This window comes from Dermochelys coriacea, chromosome 3, assembly GCF_009764565.3.
Source record: "Dermochelys coriacea isolate rDerCor1 chromosome 3, rDerCor1.pri.v4, whole genome shotgun sequence".
NCBI classification, from domain to species: Eukaryota; Metazoa; Chordata; order Testudines; family Dermochelyidae; genus Dermochelys; species Dermochelys coriacea.
The window spans coordinates 75664957-75684181 of NC_050070.1; the positions used below are offsets into that span (position 1 = coordinate 75664957).

General features: G+C 39.3%; 1 protein-coding gene across 9 annotated transcripts in view; it reads right to left on the minus strand.

The window, feature by feature from the left end:
• Positions 1–19225, minus strand: part of FBXL4 (F-box and leucine rich repeat protein 4) — a 109452-nt gene that overhangs the window by 49514 nt on the left and 40713 nt on the right. For all 9 annotated transcript variants that reach the window (XM_038394670.2, XM_043510677.1, XM_043510683.1 and 6 more), the window contains one exon: positions 14701–14945. In XM_038394670.2, coding sequence (XP_038250598.1) covers positions 14701–14945 — 245 coding nt within the window. The remainder of the gene's footprint in view (positions 1–14700; positions 14946–19225) is intronic.

Sequence of the window (19225 nt, forward strand, 5' to 3'; positions counted from 1 at the left end):
TCAAAGAACGTATGGACCATGTCCAGTAGGTTTAGTAGGGGTCTTTGTTTTTTTCCTGAATGAGTGTTTCCCTGTAGGAGTGGCATGAGTTGTATGGTGCAAGAAGAAAAGAGAACATTAAGAGAAGTGGACACCTGACTAGGGCAAAACTCTGAATGAAAATAAACGGTTTAAAAAGGGGGAAATTGCAATTAATGCGGGCTAGTGCTGAAATACAATTTTTGAAATGAATCAACCAAACACCCTCCGATAAGAATATGATTGAACAAATTTGTTCCACACCAATGCCATCTACTGGATATTGATGGAAGCAGCAGAGAAACAGAGCAGAAATCTGATCACTCAGTTGATGAGTGTCTAACAGAAATTGGAGGGTTGCATTTTGGAATCAAGGTCTACAAAACGAAGGTCACCATCCATGTGGGACCCCAGAGTTGGCTGAACCTACAAAATCCAGAACTACAATTGATGCCCAGGCAAGCCCTATGGAGAGGACTATTCCCCTATTGCAGGGTTACCAGGATAAGGAGAAGTGGTGAGATTTCATTTTAATGACTGTATTTCTCCTTCTGTCTTCAATATAAATAACTAAAGGTTGTCTTGTTGAATTTACACTCTTTAGTGAGACCTCAAGTAACCATACTTTAGAACTAACTAATTCTGTATGCATGCTCTCCTTTATAAGTCCAGGCAAGCTGGCTTGAGAGAGAGAAATCAATTTTAAGTGATTCCTTTGATAGGAAAGGGACAAATTTAAACTATCAAACTACCAGAAGTCTTCAGACTTACGACCCTTTTCAATTGACTGCCCGTTTTGCCCCTACGATGCTTGTTTCACCCTTATGACACTCAGTTTGCATAAAGTTTGCTTGAAATCACTTCCTGGTTGTGTTATACAATACTGGTATGGAGCTGGAATGGGTCACTTCTGATTAGCTTCGGGTCAGCAGGGTAGCTTGTTGCCACAAAGGGTTGCCACTTGTTTTTGATTGGCTCCCAGCCCCGGGCTCAACCAATCAGAAAGCTTGAACAGTGATTGGCTGAGGCTCAGCATGTGTGCCATTCCCCTGGTTTTCTGAGCCTGTGATGCCAGTGTTCTGAGCAGCATGTGTGAGTTTATATGTTTATTTGAATGCTGTTTACAAAATACAGTGTACAGTAAATACATTGACATTGCAACATTAGTAATCTATAATTCATTTAGTACAAAAATCTGGGTTATTGTGGTGAAAATAGCATATCAAGCCTTGGTTCAGGAACCAATCCCCCTTTCATACAATTGATTCCTATGGGAAAAGCCGTTTCGACTTGCAATACAATTCTGAGAAATGAATTGTGTCGTAAGTCTGAGGACTCCCTGTATTCAAATAGCAGGGACCACACTCTTAAGAGTGCCAGTAGTGATCTGGATTGTTCCTGCTGAGCCTATAATTTATCAGCTCAATCCTAGTCTATAGCAATTGCTTTATGGGACTGTCTTGGCGTACTCAGTACATATCTAGAACATTGGTTGTATCTTGACTGGCGAACTGCTGATTGTAGCTTGACTGGTGAACGGATATGATTCTTGGTAAATTAATAAATTGTTGACTAGTTAAGAATAGCTAAGTGTCCTCATCTGAGAAATACTGTTCAACATGAAAGTTGACCTAAAAAGAACCTAGTGTTAAATTAGTAAACTAATGCTCCTTGGATTCACTAAAGAGGGTTTATCTTATTAGACTACATTCTAATATTGGCGTTAATTCTTATAAAATTGGCAAATGTAGTTTGTTAGATTTCAGCTTTAAAATCTTACTGGCACCAAGGCAAGTTCATAAAACCAACCCCCCTTTCACACTTACAAAGCCAACTCTTTTAGGATGGTGGGTGCAAGCTGTACTGGCCTGATGATTTAGAAATGTTTATCTATAAGGAAATGATATTTAACATTTTCCTTGTTTACTACTGGATTGAAAAATACTTTATTGTCCTCATATGATATGAGTACCTCGTACCTCATCCTACTTTCCAAATACTGAAGAGAACTATTTATTGAACACTCTGCTTCTGCCTTTTCTGCATTATTAACCATTTTACTGTCTGCATGTAATATTGGGTCTATATCATTGCAATCTTACCCGGCTCATATCCGTTTACAATGCTGCTACAAAAATCATTTTCCTGGCCCGTCACTTAGAGCACATTACTTTCTTCTCTGAATGTCCCCAATGGCTCCCTCTTCTCTATAGCATCAACTTGTATTCACTTTCAAGGCCTTCACAGGTTTCAGAGTAGCAGCCGTGTTAGTCTGTATTCGCAAAAAGAAAAGGAGTACTTGTGGCACCTTAGAAACTAACAAATTTATTAGAGCATAAGCTTTCGTGAGCTACAGCTCACTTCATCGGATGCATCCGATGAAGTGAGCTGTAGCTCACGAAAGCTTATGCTCTAATAAATTTGTTAGTCTCTAAGGTGCCACAAGTACTCCTTTTCTTTTTGCGAAGGCCTTCACAGTTAATAAGAACCTTTACCTATTATCTTCCATTCACTGTTGAACTCTCAGTGCTCGCCTGTCTACCCACTTGTTAATTTTTCAAACAAAATCCTTCATGCTTTCTCCTCTGCTATCCCACATGATTGGGAGGTACTCCCCATAAACATCTGCAAAGCCACCACATTATCCACTTTCAAATCCATTCTCAAAACTCTCCTTTGCTGTGATGCCTACTAAAAACTTGATAACAGTTAGGCTGCTAAGTTGATAGATGGGAACCCCCATTGATAGAATATCCATTGCAAGACACTAGGATTCAGTTCCCATTGTGCTCTTGTGAGAATCATCTGCTTAATGTGTCGGCTGTGGTGTTTCGGCATCCTGGTAAGTAAGAAGCTGAGATGTCAATGTGGTGCTGGATACACCAGTTCCATAGTCTCATGGCTTTGGTGCACAGGGAGTGGGATTGGGTCCCTCTTTGTCTGTTGATGTAGAACATTCATGCAACATTGTCATCACACAAATTGCCTTGTGTCGTGTGGTGGTCCAGGTGTGCCCCCCAGCCCAGTAGGGAGGCATCTGTTGTGACTGAAGAAGGTTTGTGGTGAGAGGGAACCCCTATGCAGATGTTCTCTCATCTTGTCCACCATTGCAGGGATGCTAAAACCTTGGTCGGTGGTGTTACCATCATGTTGAGACTGTGTTTGGTTGGTTTGTATACTGAATGCAGCCAGCCCTGGAGACATCGCATGCAGTGTTTTACTGTGAACATGGTGCGGCCATGTGTCCTAGTCATTGTAGGCACGTCTGTGCCTCGATTCATGGACAGATGGATACGGTTCTATGAAATGTTTGATGGCTAAGAATCTGGCATGAGGTAGTGAAGCTGACTTGAGTAGAGTACAGGTGTGCCCCGATGAATTCTAGTTGTGTGTATCAATGTGGACTTCTGAAAGTTAATTTGCAACCCCAGACTCTGGAAGAGATTGATGATCAGTTGTGTGATTGTTTCTGTCTCTGTGTACGAGTGTCCTTTGATAAGGCAATCATCTAGGTATGGGAAAAATATGATCCATTGTTCGCACAGGTGAGCTTCAACTACTGCAAGAGTTTTGGAGAACACCCTCGGTGCAGTGGACAGTCCAAATGGGAGCACTCTGTAGTGGAAGTGGTCATGTCCCACTGTAATTGGAGGAATTGTCTATGAGCCGGATGTATTGAGATGTGAAAATATGCATCTTGCAGGTTGAGGGCTGAAAACCAGTTGCCCTGTTCCAGCGCTGGGATTATTGTACCTAAGGTAACCACCTTCAATTTTTGGGAGTGTGCGAATTTGTTGAGTTTTCATAGGTCTTGTATCAGTCTCCATCCACCACTTTTCTTCTGGGTCAAGAAATAGTGAGAATAAAAACTCTTCCCCCTCTGTATTGCGTTGGTACTGATTTCATGGCCCCTAGCTGTAGTAGACGATCTACTTCCGGTCTTAGAAGATGCTCGCGAGAACGGTCCCTGAAGAGGGATGGCAGGGGGGCAAGAAGTAAAAGGGATGGAATAGCCTGAATGAACTACTTCTAAGACACAACGGTCTTTTGTGTAATATGCTCCCACGCTTGGTAAAAATGCTGTAGGCGGTGACCAAATGGACAGGTAGGTGCTGGTGTTAAGGGGAGGTCATTCAGACCCTCAGACCCTCAACCAAGCCTTCAAAACTGTGGTTTGTTCCCTGATGGTTGGGACACTGCTTGTTGTGGTTGTGTCTGCTGGCACTGAGATGGTCTATTTCTGTGTCTGCCCCTCTCATAAGGCCTGGATTGAGGGCAGGTATATTGAGTATCCCTGTTTTGTTAGTATGGTACCGCTTCCTTTTTAGGGGTGGTGTATATATGCCAAGTGTACGAAGGGTCACTAGAGAGTCCTTCATAGGACTTCATCGGTTTTAACCGAAAACAGTTTGTCCTTATTGAAAAATAGGTCCTTGACCTTTATTTGGAGCTCTTTTGGTATGCCAGATGGTAGCAGCTACAAATCTGCGCATCACTATCGCTGTAGCTGTGGTAAGGGCTGCAGAATTGGTGCTGTCCAGGAAGCCCTGTAAGGCCATCGGTCACCAATTATCCCTCGATCAGGACCGATTTAAATTGTGCTCTCCTGTCTTCTGGTATGTCTGCAGTAAACTCAGAGTTTCCCAAAATTGTCAGAGTCATATTTAGCCAAGAGGGCACTGTAGTTGGCAATGAGGAACTGTAGCATTGAGGAGGTGTAGACCTTGCGACCTAAGAGGTCTAGATGCTTGTGGTCTTTATCCTGTGGCGTCGAGTGGTGTTGGGATTGTTTGGCCTGGTGGTTTGCTGCTTCCATCACTAGAGAATTTGGTTGTGGATGGGCAAACAGGAAGTCTATGCCCTTGGCTGGAACATAATATTTAAGGTCCGCCCTTTTGCTTGTTGGTGGGGTGGTGGCTGGGGTCTGTCATACTGTTTCTGCAGGCTCGGGGATGGTATTGTTTATGGTTAGGGCAATTTTTGATGTAGAAAATGATTGTAGAATTTTTAATAGTTTGTGTTGGTACTCTTGGACTTCTTCTAGAGGGATGTCTTGGCTGACCGCTATGCGTTTGAATAGCTTGTAAAATTGTTTAAAGTTGTCAGCCATGGTAGGTGGAGGTTGCATGATGGCTTCATCTGGAGAAGAGGAAGAGTTATGTTCAGGTGACACTACTTCGGGGGCAGTCTCTTCCTCTGATTCATTGCCCATCTCCTCCGTGGCTACTGATGTTGTCGGCCCTGGGGATACAGAAGGAGACCAGAGCTATACCATAGGCGGTGAGGAGGTTTGAGCATATTGGGCTTTGTATGCTGCCCAGAGGTCCCATGGTGACCACTGGAATGGGAATGCCATATGAGGACCCATCCCTGGGGGTTCGTACCATGGATAGTAAGGTTGTGTCTGGTGGATTTTATGCCGCACTGTGCCTCCAGTAGGTTTTCGTTGAGGTGTGGGTGAGCCCTATGGTGAAAACACTCCCTCCTCTTGGTCCTCATCGTCACTGTCACTAAACATTGATGGTGTCATAGACGAAGTCGGTTGTGTGATAGGTGATTCCTCAGTGCCGAGGAGAGGTGATTCTGGCACCATCGCAACAGTGATGTCCTTCTGAGTCAGGAATTGTTGCAGTGCTGGTGAGTGCAGTACCGATGTCTTAGTAGTAGATGCTGGGTGTCTAGGCATCTTCTCTTTCGCCTTTGTCAGGGCCAGTGGCCCCACTGCGGTGCTGTCTGTGGGTGCTGGGGGAGGCAATGCAGCCGAGGGAGGTGGTGGCGCTGAGACATGCGTCGACACCGGTGGAGGTTGTATGGCCGGCACCATCGCCAACATGGGCGTCAGTACTGTTGATGCCAAGGAGGAGAGACAGCATGTTTGCGGTCTCGACTCCCTGTTCCTATGAGCGGTACGTCCAATGCTGGAGGTCCTGGGAAAGTTGTAGGTACTGACTCTCGGGACCATCAGCACCACTAGCAATGACCTCACAGGGGACTATTTCTTTCTGTGAGGTTCTCTCTGAGGAAAGGTAGAGACTCTCTTCCTCTTTTCTTGAGAGGGTGGAGCTGTGCTCATGGTCGGTTCAGACTGAGTTGGAGAGCACTTAGGAGAAGGCTTCTGGGTGTCCTTCTCAGATCAAGGTTGTAGTGATTTCTCCATTAGGATCATTTTGAAGCATAGATCCCGGTCGCGTCTGGCTCTCGCCTTCAAATTGTTGCAGTGGATGCACTTGGATGATATGTGCGTCTCCGTGAGGCATCTGATGCAGAGGGAGTGCCCAGAGTGTGGCATAGCCTCCTTGAAAGAGCCACATCTTTTGAAGCCAGGGGAGCTTGACGTGGCTAAAGTAAGCTTTGGTCCACTCAGGACCCTTTTTAATGGTTCATGCGGGAGCCATGAACTTGGAAACAAAGAAAAACTAAGATTTTGTTTTCCAACTAACAAACAACTAACTAACTAACTTATCTAAGGAAAAATATTTTTAACGGAGCTATTTTTATCTAATTATCTATTTTTCTATCTCTAGGGGAAGAAGCTGTCGCACTGCCCTGAGCTCTGTCTTCAGCCGAGGACGGTTGAGAAGAACTGAGGGGGTTGGGCCATGCACAGACTGGAGAGACACAAATGGCACCGCGAGACAGCTGCTGCGCACGTGCGGCCCGACCAGGCACTGCTACTGAAAATCTCCAATCAATGGCACCAGGATGCACTGAAGTGGAGCATCCACAGGGACAGCACTTGAAGAAGTGGGGGATCCAGCACCCAAGACTGTTGCGGCTCCATGGTTTCCCCCACCATCATGTTGGTTGGGAGCTGCAGGGGGGACCCCTCCCCCCCACCTATGGTGGCTGGGCACTGCGGGGTGGCCATATTTCCTGAAGAAAAAACTGGACATCCCCAGCTGCTCACCCGAGCGAGGGCTGTCGCCTGTCACTAGAGCCCTGTGGGGGCCTTCTCAGGAGGCTTGTCATCAGTTGCTGGAACCCTGTCATGACCCTCACTGGCTGACAGCTCCAGTCCCTCAGCCTGGGACTGAAGCAGAAAATGTCACAGAGGTCTCTGGAAGCCAAGGATTCCATGACTTCTGTGATCTCCGTGACATAAATGTACCCTTACCAATGACTTCACCCATTTCAACTTCTCTCTTGGCTTCCAGAGTTTTATAATGCTGTTTCGTACTAGGCATGGTAGAACCTTGGTACTCTTATCATTTCTGTTCTGACTGTTAAGAATAAAGTTTTTATTCACAGATTTGTAATTAAAATCCTGAACTTTCTAGAGTCAAAAAACTTTTGCATACCTTATATTCATGCAAATTCTTCAGAGTGTCATTAAGGTTTTAAAACAGGATTAAGCTGAAAAAAGTTCACTGGATCATTTTTTTCCTTAAAAAACAAAAACCCATTTGCACTACACACAATTAAGCTAAATGATACATCATTTCCAATACCAATACCACCTCTAAAATAGCTAGCCTTAGATGTTTCCTCTACTCTCTGAAACAAAAGAAGTTGTCCCTAGAATTCAAGAACACAGACAGTTCTGTGTTTGGCTATGCTAGCTTTACAAGCAAGTAATTACAGGTACTACAACTGTCCCTACGTCTGTCAGCAATTTTGTGGGCTTTTTTTCAGTGCATGAAATGCAAACATGGCAACACTAAGAACTGAAAGTATAAATAATTTAATGATTTTCATTGTACAAGACAAATTTAAAAAGTAAACAGAGCATAAAGGCCAATATGTAAATTAGATATTTCCCTTATTTCACTTTAATAATCTAACACATAAAGATAAAGTAACCTATTTTCAAAATGTAATTTTTAGTTGATAAGGTCCCTTTAATCCAGAGGGATTTTTCCTTTTTCACCTCAGTTCATATGTACAGAGCTTAATATATTTCACAGCATCACTTGATCCCTTGCCTTACTTTCCTGAGCAGGTCATGTCCATCTACACGGACATTCCAGTTGTGTGAATTAATCTACTATGTCTCTAACACCAACTGAATAATAATGTTGTTTATGTTATAAGACTTCTCATAGTCTCTTCCTGCTGACACGCCATACTTGTCATTTTGGCATAGATACATCAAAGATTATTCAAATACTCATCTCGCTTTTTAATACCTGCTGTGTCTCCTTTTTCCATTTCAGTTCCCCTCCCCCCTTTATTTCTACCCAAATTATAGGAGTTTAGTTATTTTCTGTAATACTCTGAAGTGAAACAGTTATGATATTCTTCTGTAACCCTAATGGACATTATCAATAAGTTAAATTACTATCAGCTTTGCCTCAGGATGTTCACGTGCCTGAAGCATTCTATCATCTCATGACAATAAAGTTTGCTTTAGTCAGATTTCTTAAATTATTCCATTTTTTCTAGACCCTTACATTTTAAAATAACGACTTCCAGAATACTTACCTGTTTAACTGATCAAAGTATAAACAAAGAACGTTTCTTAAAAATCATTTATGTATGGTTATTTTAGAGGAACACTGTCAATTTAAATTACATAGGATGAAATCCTGGCCCCACAGAAGTCAGTGCGAGTCACGGTGGATAAAAAGCAATGATTTAAAAACAACAAACAAATAAAAAATCAGATTTTTTTTTATTTGGATTTTTTTTTGATAAAATGCTTTTTGAGGAAAAAACTATCTAAAGATAGCTTTAATTAAAATACATTATAGCTCAAAATATCTCATCATGGAATAGGGATTATAAATTCTAATTCTATAGTATGAGACATTCATGTAATGTTTAAGAAAAGTTTTGTAAATGACTTCCAATAGTTCATGAATTAGGGACCCAATTTTATGGGGTTACAGGGGCTTCTGTATAGATTATTTAGGTTAATCTTTCTATCTACCCAATGGGACTCAGTGCTCAGTCTAGAAGATACCATCAGAGATGCTTAGTTTTGCATTTCTCAAACTGATGATTTGTCTCCCCAGAGGTAACATGCTTGTTAACAGTAAAAAAGTTTTAAACTAAATAAATAAAATATAGAGGTGAGAAATAACAGACTTCAACCCTATTGTCCCTCTGCAAATTTGTGTACAGAGTCAATCCCTTACCTTCTCTAAAAGTGCAAAGTTTCAAAAAGTTGAATGAACAGAAGATTGCTGTAGGCAGAATATACCTGGACAATGAAAAGAAGTTTGGAGATAAATGTGAGGAGGGAGGGACAGGCAGTAGAAACAAAAGTGAAACTGTTTGAGCAGCATATTCCAGAAGTCTTGAGGTCTTTCTGAGTGTAGCCTTCTTTGATTTGCTATCTACCATACCATTCTCTCACTAGAAGGGAAAACCTATAATGGCAGCAAGCTGTAAAAGAGACTCAGTTTGGGAATATTTTAATGAAGTTCCTCTACCTGTGGGTAAGACAGGCATGCGTGCAAAATGCAAACAGTGCAACAAAGAAATGCAAGGCCTGGTTGCCCGAATGAAACAACATCATGAGAAGTGTTCCTTCTCAGGAGGAAACTGCGTTGAAGATGATGAAAGGAACATGTCTGAATATGCAGGATCTTCAGGTTGGTAAACTTTTTTATTTCATATTTCTTTCTTAAGGACTGCCAGTCTTCCTTCTAGACTATTCTTGAATTCTCATGTTTGAGCAAAAAATATAGTTGTTACTCTATGGTTCTATCATTTTAGATGCAGTTGTGATAAAAAAATAAATAGCTGAAATAGGCATATCTTCCTTTTACAATTTTACTTTTAAAGTACTACTGAGTGTCAATGAATGCAATGAGTAATACTAAATGAGCAGTATGGTAATCATAATTAAATAACTGCATTGACTTATTTTGTTTAGGAGAAGCCATCCTCAACATACAGGATTCTGAAGACTATCCACTTTCAAGATCACCATCATTTTCTATAGTTTCAGAGTTATCTGCCAATGATAGTGTTTCAGTTACATCATGTATGTCATATAGCCACAGTATATCAACTGTAGCAAAAAGAAAAAAAAAATCTCCATCATCCAGAAACAACCATAGATAAGTTTGTGGTAAGAACCAGCAGATTACAAAAAGACGTAATTGATAAAAAAATTTCCCAGTTTGTTCATGCAACAAACTCTCCTTTCCGTATGATTGAGAAGTTGAACCTACACTTCATTAACATGGTTCAGTCATTAAGACCAGAATACAGTTCACCCAACAGAGCAGATGTCGCAGGCAAACTGCTGGATAAAGTGTATGAAAGAGGAACTGAGCAGTGTGCAAAAGGTCTAGACGGTAAAATTATTAACCTGAATCTTAATGCATGGAGCAATGTCCACAATGATCCTGTTGTATGTGCTTGTGTGACAATAGAAGAAGGGAATGTCTTCCTTACAGAAACAATTGAGACATCAGGAAATGCACACACATCAGAACACTTACAAGTAGCAGCAGTAAAAGCTATAACAAACTGTGAAAAAAAATTCAAATGTCTAATACGAAGCTTGGTCACAGACAATGCTGCAAATGTATCCCAGATGAGATGAAATTATTTAGAAGAGAGTCCCAAGCTAATAACATACTGTTGCAGTGTACCTCCTAGCCAAACACTTCAGTGTTTCAGAAATAAAGCCTAATGTTGTTGAAGCTGCAAAATACTTCTATAACAACAACTTTGCAGCAGCTGCTCTGAAAAAAGTGGAAGGAAACAAACTAAGTCTCCCACAAGACATGCGATGGAACTCAGCAGTGGACTGTTTTGAGTACTATATCAAGGACTGGCCTAATCTGATGACAGTTTGTGAACAAAATCCTGAAAAAATAGATGGCACTCTCACAGCCAAAGTTCTCAGCATTGGGCTTAAGAGAAATGTTGAACACATGCTGAGTACCCTGAAGCCTATTTCTGTAGCCTTGAACAAAATGCAGGGAAATAGCTGTTTTATTGCTGACGCTGTTGAAATTTGGAAGGATCTGAGTGAGATCTTAAAAAGAGAAATATGTAATAACAGAGTTAAATTACAAGCATTAAAAATAACAAATGGGACAAGCACTATCTTCAGCTCATTTTCTTGCAAATATTCTCAATACTCGGTACCAGGGTCAAACCTTAACTGCTGAAGAAGAGGAGTTGGCTATGACATGGACATCCAGCAATCATCCCTCCATAATGCTAATTATAATAAACTTCAGAGCTAAGGGTGAACCATCAAGAAATAGGTTTGCTGATGATGTTTTAAAGAAAGTCACACCAGTGAACTGGTGGAAGTCACTTTAGCATTTGGATTCAGAGAGTGTTGAAGTGATAATCTCACTTTTAACAGCAGCAGCTTCTTCTGTCGGTGTAGAAAGAATATTTTCTTCCTTTGGACTAATCGTTCCAAATTGAGAAACCGTTTGGGACCAGAAAAAGCAGGAAAGCTTGTTTTTCTTTTCCAGATTATGAAGAAACAGGAAAATGAAGGTGAAGATGAGTGAGTTAGCTGCGGAAGCCAATATTTTAAGTTTCTCATGTTGACCTAGCTGACATGAAGTCGATTTAATTTTTTTTTAATATTTCATTTAACTATTTTAGTTAAGCAATTTTAACAAAAACAAACCTGATTTTAAAAAACTTGAATGTTTAACTAAATTCAAAAATTTATAGGCTTGTTTTGTTAAATTATTATATGTTTGGTGTTGAAGAAAAAAAATCCAGAATACATAACGTAGTTGTTTTAGTTAAATAAAACAATTTAAAATGTCTGGTGGTGATGTTCTCCTAATACAGCACAGCAAGAAAATCCTCCAAATATTAAATGATTAACCTGTTGAATTGGAGATAGTTCACCTTCCAGTGATTTCATAAATATCTGCTTCAATTACCTTTGGTAAATAAAATAACCAATCATTCATTTTCTGATACAGCTGTAAAACTAATCTGAAAAGTTTTCAAAATAAATCACTTTAAAAATGTATAGTGTGTACCTTCTAAAAATGAAACCTACATCTATCTCTGAGTTTAAGACTATGTAATAAAGTTATAACAACCAACAAGAATGCACTTTTATGTAGAAATCCATGATTGAATCAAATCTTCCTGACTAGTGATTTAAATCAATTTGAATTTAAATTTGAATTTTTGGATTTGAATTTAAATCAAATCCACCCTGATGGGAGTTTTGCCACTGGCTGAAATGAGGCCAGAATTTCACCCACACTTAGCAAAATATTTGATTTTTAAAATATATTTCACTTTAAGTTATTTGAGGTAGTATTAGTAAAATTGATAGAGAATGTAATTTGTTTACAATATGATTTTTAAACTGCATCAGAGGAAGGTCCAACATCCAGATAATGGAGGCACGTGAAGCTGTGTGTGGAATGCTAAAAGGCCACTTGATAGATTTCCTCTGTTCAGGAAGGTCTATCTTTACCCAGGAAGTGGCCATATTACAAAAGGAATTCACACTAATGCCTATGAGAAATGAGAGCTCCTCTAACATCTATGCTCCCTTAAAACACTCAAATTCATTTAGCAATAACCAAATGGGAAGCAGACTTCCCTTTCTTGGTGGCAGAAAATGACAAACTGGTCAATGCCCAGCGATGAAACAGAAAACTGTGTCTTTTTAAAATTATTTATAAAAACAGAAAGACATCTCTACAGAGCAAAAGAGATAAAACAGACAGCACTTCAAGATATGTGTCCTCACAGTAAAATCTTTCAAAAAACCGGCCAAAACATATAAAAGATAGTACATTTTTACTCAAGAGTGAAAATCCTGCGTAAATGGTATATTTAAAAAAAAAACAATAATTTAGTTCGCTATTCCTGATTCTTACGGGTATGGTATAGATGCGTGACTAACAAGCCTCGGCCAAAAAACCTCCCAAAAACCCAACTGGCTGCATGCACTTTTTCTGCATGACTCCTAAAAATACAGATCATTTAGCAATCGTCTGAGAGAACACTTTTTTCTTAAAATTGTTCTAAATAAATCTTGTTCACTCATGAACATAAATAGGCTATGCTTATTCAGATTATTCATTAATCAAGTTATGAATATTTAGTGTTTATTCTGGGAAGGCTGACTAGAAATCACTGCAGCTATCACTTCCATAGATAAGTAAAAGGGCCAATCAGTAAATGAACCCAATCCTAGACCAATAATGCCATGTTGTTATTTTGCAGTGTTTGTAATCCTTTGAATTTGGGCAGTTATTCCACTACTAATAACACCAACGTCTAACTAATACAGTTAAATATCATGCATTAGATTTTCAGAGATTAATCTGTACTGTATATGTAAAAAAATGAAAGTTGTACTGTATATCTATATAAGCTTGAACTTGCACACACTTCTAGTTTTCAACAAGAATGACACTATGGAGCATCTATATGACAGCAGAAACCAAACGTATCTAACCGCACATCCATCATTAGGAGATGCTTTTGTATATTAAATTATGTAATGTCTTGTTTCCTATAAATCTACATATAAGGAGAGACGCACCTTGAATGATATTTAGAAAAAAGAGGAATTTTCAGAGTATTTTATACTCCGAAAGGAAAAAGGGTTTGCAGTACTGCAAAAATGTATCAGAAATGAATATATGTGAGTGGAGAGAATATATAGAAAAAGAGTTACATTAGACTAAACATTTCTGTTTTATCAGTGAAGTTCAGCTTTCATCTGCTGATTATCTTTTGTTTAAAGAAATAATTTTCTGTTTACAGTGAAGTGCCCTGATAGATACTGTTTAAGGCAAATGAGCAAAAAAGCAGAGAATTATACATGTTAGCAAGCCAGGAACATAGTGGTTGTACAGAAAAGTGCTCCTGCAATTTAGGTGTTTTTAATGAACTACTGCCGGTACATAGTCATTTTTTCCAGTTTGGCATGAAGGTGCATGTGAAAATATTTTAATTTACATTACACTCCAGTGATTACTTAAGGTCCCACTCCTGCAAGCTGTTCCACATGGGTTGACTCTTTTGCCCACATGGAGACTCATTTACTTCAGTGAGCCTCTTCATAGGCTCAGGGACTCACCCCCAATATGAAGCAGTTTGCTGGATCCTGGCCTAATGAATGATCTGAAAATATAATCCCATACATCACTTACTAGCTCTGTCCATGAGCTAATCACTAGAGTTTAAACTAAATTTATCAATTCACTGAAAGCGGACCTTCAGTAATATATCTGAGTTTGTGCTTTAGTAACTTACAGGACCGCTTTTTGACAGTTCTCTTTCATACAGTACACAGTGAGAAATATAATCAGTTCAATATCACAGCAATTCCAAAATACTGACATTTAATGGCTTCATCTATATCAAGGACAATTTTGAATGTATTATTTGTGAAAGATATTTTATAGCATAATTAAAATAGGAGTCTCAATATTACAGAAAAAGTTAACATGAGGACTTATTAAGAGAAACTTTTTCAGTATGTACCATTTGGCATGCGCAGATGAGATATATTAAATATATCTAATCTATCACATTAAACTGGCTTCTATCGTTGTGTGCACTCTCTTATTGTTTTAACTGGAAAATGTATTGAAGTGAATGATTTCCTACATCAAAAAATCCTGCCCTTAATGGTAAAACACAAAGAAGCTGCATGCCTGCGTTCTGCTACAAGCATGAGGTCTAAAGACTTAAATATTTAACAACAAAACTACTGAACAGCATTTCAGAAAACAGAGCCTGCTGTAATACCTCAGTATTTTGAGCACTGACCTGCTAAATCCAGAAACAGATATGGCTCCTCTGTTTCCTGTCCAAGATAAATTCAGCCACTGGACGAGAGTGCAGCGAGACAGTAGGTATTCCAGAGATGTGTCATTTATCCTTGCCCAGTAGGGTTGTAAACTGAGGTGAATGTATTGTAGAGGATCACAGCAATGCTGATATAGTAGCTTACAAGTCTGTGCTAGTCTACACAGATCTGGTACCGTAAGGTGACTCACTATCAACTGAATGAGCTATATTAAAAACAAAAAACAGATCACAGAATTCAAAATGTGAAGGGAAACTTGCCGAGCAGTAAGAAAATATACTGTAATTACAAAGTTAATATTTTTATTTAAAGTAGTGTCTCGAATAAACCATAGATTAACAATTAAATAAGAAAATCACCATCTTATCAGTTAGATAACATTAAGCAACAGAGGAAAAGCAGCTCAGCATATAAAAGAAACAGAAGCTTTCTGACTATTAAGAAGCTTCTTACCCAAGCTAATTGAAAACAGTTGTATAAACGTAAACCCTATGTTTACATAGCTTCCTTCACAGTCTGCTCTTTGAGTTGATCAGACACTGAATTGACATCCTCTCTCTTGTTCCCTGCATTTGTTTTTCAACTAGTAGCACATTTGCAACAGACAACATTTAGACTCTGCTCCATAGGTGCTGGAACTAAGAGTGCTGCCGCACCTCCGGGGTTGAAGTGGTTCCCATCATATACAGGGTTTACAGTCTGTTTCAATGGCTCTTAGCACCCCCACTATACAAATTGTTCCAGCACCCCTGCTCTGCTCCAATCTCCCCCATTCCCTGATCTTCCTCGGATTTAGCCCTCTGTTCCCTGCTGTAAGATTCAACTATGCTTCAGTCTCAGCCCTACACCTTCCATGGTTCTGGCTGCAGTCCAACTAAGTAAATGTGACCAGTGTACAACTCCCACTTTCCGACTCTTTTTTCCTAGACCTAGACTAATCATGTTCTTGCTTTGTGCTTGGGGTTCATCCCTTCCCTGTGCCAGATGTAACTCTGAACACAAGTTCTTTAGCTAGTACCAAAGCAAACAGCCATGACTCAAAAATACTCCCCAATCTGCCTCCCAGCCCTACTACACACCTTATAATGCCCTATTTCAATTACTCTCGTTTTCCCTACCTTGTTCCACTTGTAAACATGGCTAAATATAAATATGGATACTCATTTAAAAAGGGGGGGAGGGAAGGGAAGGAAAACTACCACACAAAAACTTTGTTAGATTAAAGATAAGACAGAAAATACATTCAATCATTACAATCACTAACAATTAAAAAAAATCTCCAGTTAAGACATTAACACACACAGACACATGAAGGCAAATTATTTAGAGTCAATTTTTTTTTTCCAACAGAATACTTTTTGGGCTCTAAACACAGATTTGTTGAATACGAAACATTTAGAAACAATGTGCCAGTTTTGACAAAAAAAAAAGTTTGTTTAAAAACAAAAATTGAAATAAATGTTTTGCTCCATTTAACCTTTACTGAACATATTTTTTATTTCAATTTTTAAAATTTTATATATTATAAAATCAAATCAAAACAGGAATGAAACATTTCAATTTTGTAAAAACAAAATATTTCTATGAACCCAAAATGAATCCCCCCCCAGATTTTGATTTAACAGGACATTTCAACACTTTTGTGTGTTCTGTTTCAGAATGGAAGAAATTTCTAAGTCACAAAAGTCCCTGCAAAATGAAACATCTGGTTTCCACCCCGCTCTAGATTCAGTACTCAGATATAATAAACACAAACTCAATCTTGGACCCCTTGGCTTCACATGTCCTTTAATTTCTAACATACAAACAATACAATTTGTGCACACATTCAATTCATTCAACCACACAACTTTAACTGCAGTCTTAATGTTCTTCCATGTACAAACAACAGACTTCACTAGTACACATTTACAGAGAAACTCTTTTTAACTAGCTGAAGTTGGAGTTTAGGTTGTGCATTTCAACGAGACTGTGAAGAACTGAACATACATTTTGTGGTCCGTTACATAGTGCAATAGAAAGGAAATGTATTGCACAGCTTAGGAGTTAGTGCTTTTAGGTATTGTAATATACGAATGATAACTTCATGGGAGTCAAGGTAGCATGACATTAATAATGGCTTAACTAAAGTTCCTTGATTTCTGCATTGTTAAGAAATGTACTTAGAGCTACAGTTGCTTAACAAAGTTCTTTGTGTGCTTCTATTATACCTCTACTACATATGATTTCACTAAAATGATAGCAGTGCTTGTAAGCTTTCACCTATTCCATTTTTTATAATCCACCATAAATATATACTTTCTGAATAGTCACTACTCCTGAGAGTTTTTTTCCACTGCAGTAAAATATCCACTGTTCATCTAAGATCTTTAGTGAGTTATAGTGCTCTCCTGTTGAACAGGCAAGCTGACCAACAAAGGGAATGCAAGTCAGCAAAACCTACTTCCAGAATTATGCTGACATAATTTCTGATAAATTAACATTAATTTCAACTGTAATGAAAACTGGAGATGGAGAACTTCAAAGTTTGGCTAAATGGAAAAAAATACTTTGACTTCGGAGCACAACAAACCGTGGCAAGACTATGAAAAGCTCACCAATGTCCCTTTAAACTAATTATTTTAAAAGCATTTCCTAACTGTCAGAACACTAACTCTATACCACCTGAGATGAAATCTCTTACTACATCAGTCTGTTAACCAGAAAAGTTAATCCCAACATTTTATTTTATTTACTAAAATTAGACTATTTTGTAATATCTAAAATGAAAAAAAGGATAATGAAATGTCACTTAGGCTACATCTTCACTACGCGCCGATCGATCTATCAGGGATCGTTTTATCACCTCTCATCTAGATGCGATAAATCGATCCCCGAATCGAGGCCTGTACTCCACCTCGGCAGGAGGAGTAAGCAAAGTCAACAGGGGAGCCGCCGCGCTTGACTCGCTGCCGTGAGGATGGCCAGGTAAGTCGAACTAAGATACTTCGACTTCAGCTACATGAATAGCGTAGCTGAAGTTGCATATCTTAGTTCCAACCTCCCCCCCCCCACCGTGTAGCCCAGGCCTAAGACATGACATTGAGATGTAAATACTTTTTGCTCACTTTTGATTAAACAAACAACAGGTCCTAAGCCTACAGGCTAACCACCATTAACCATTGCTAGTCTAGAGTCTGCTGTCTGTCAAAAACCTGCTGTGTGTGTGTGTCCTAGCATAAAGTACAATTTGATACTATAATGAATATGTGATGTGCTATACTATTCTATGTTCAGGACAACTCCCAGAATGCAGCTGAACTGAATATCTACTTTTGAAAACTAATCTCATGACATGTGGCATTTCCTTCAAACTGTTTTACTATGCATTGATGAAGAATTATGGCAGCTGCCATCTTTGTTACAAAAAACAACAACAGAGGATATTTAAAACCGATATATGATTTCAACAGAAAGGAAACAGAATACAAAGAGAGAGTTGCTTTCTTAGGATAAGACAGAAAAAAATTATAACAAATCGGATATATACTTTTTCTCTTTTCCAAAATGAAAAAGTACAGATTATCCTGCTTTTAAAGAGGATAACCCATTAGATCAATATATGCCGAACAGCAGCATGAACATTCAAATATTGGACCTGCATTCAAAGCACCAGTTTGGAAGTCTCCACTCACAGCTCTAAAGAATTATCAGTGAACAAACTCAAAAAGAAAAAAAGGAAAAGGTTACTCTTTGTACACAGTAAAGATAATTATCTATCCTACATCTCCATTTTGTCATCATATCCCATGTTCTCACATTGCAGCAACTCAGTTGTTTGCGATGAGCTCAAGATGTATATACAAGATTACAGAAATACAGTATATAACATTTCCCTTCCTCCATTAAGGCACAGGGTGTTTATAAAGTTATGAACTGATGGATTCTCACCAACCCCAGGGAGTTCATCAGACAATCACTAACATGACTTGGCCCTCTGGCTAAGCCTCAAATTCTACAGTTACAAATGTCACCAAGGCTGGTAAGCCAGAATGACGTGACCACCCCAGAAAGGATGAGGGGGAAAATGTAAGAATACTTGTAAACTAAAAACCTGATACACTTCTTTTATCATCATCTACACCCAATCTTTAGTCCCATTTCCCAATAACTTCTCTTGCCTCTCAGGCAAGTCCAGTTTCCTAGGAAGGCATGCCTCAAACTCTAGCCAAACTCAGTACCTTTTCCCCAAGGTGATAGTCTCTCCTCCTACCTCTCTCTGGAGCTGTTTTTCCCGTGGCACTGCTTCAGCCTCCCAGTTTCCTTGGGTGTTGACTCTGCTCTCTCCCCCGCCTTGGAATGAGCTAGGTCTGGGCTGATATAAAACCCCAGGCCCCTCCCACTGCCAGCATCCTCTGGGACGACTGGTTAATTGGAGTCAACTAGTTGGATTTTCTTTTCTCCCCCCACCTGAGAGTTCACTTTCACATTTTGGTAGGTAGGACT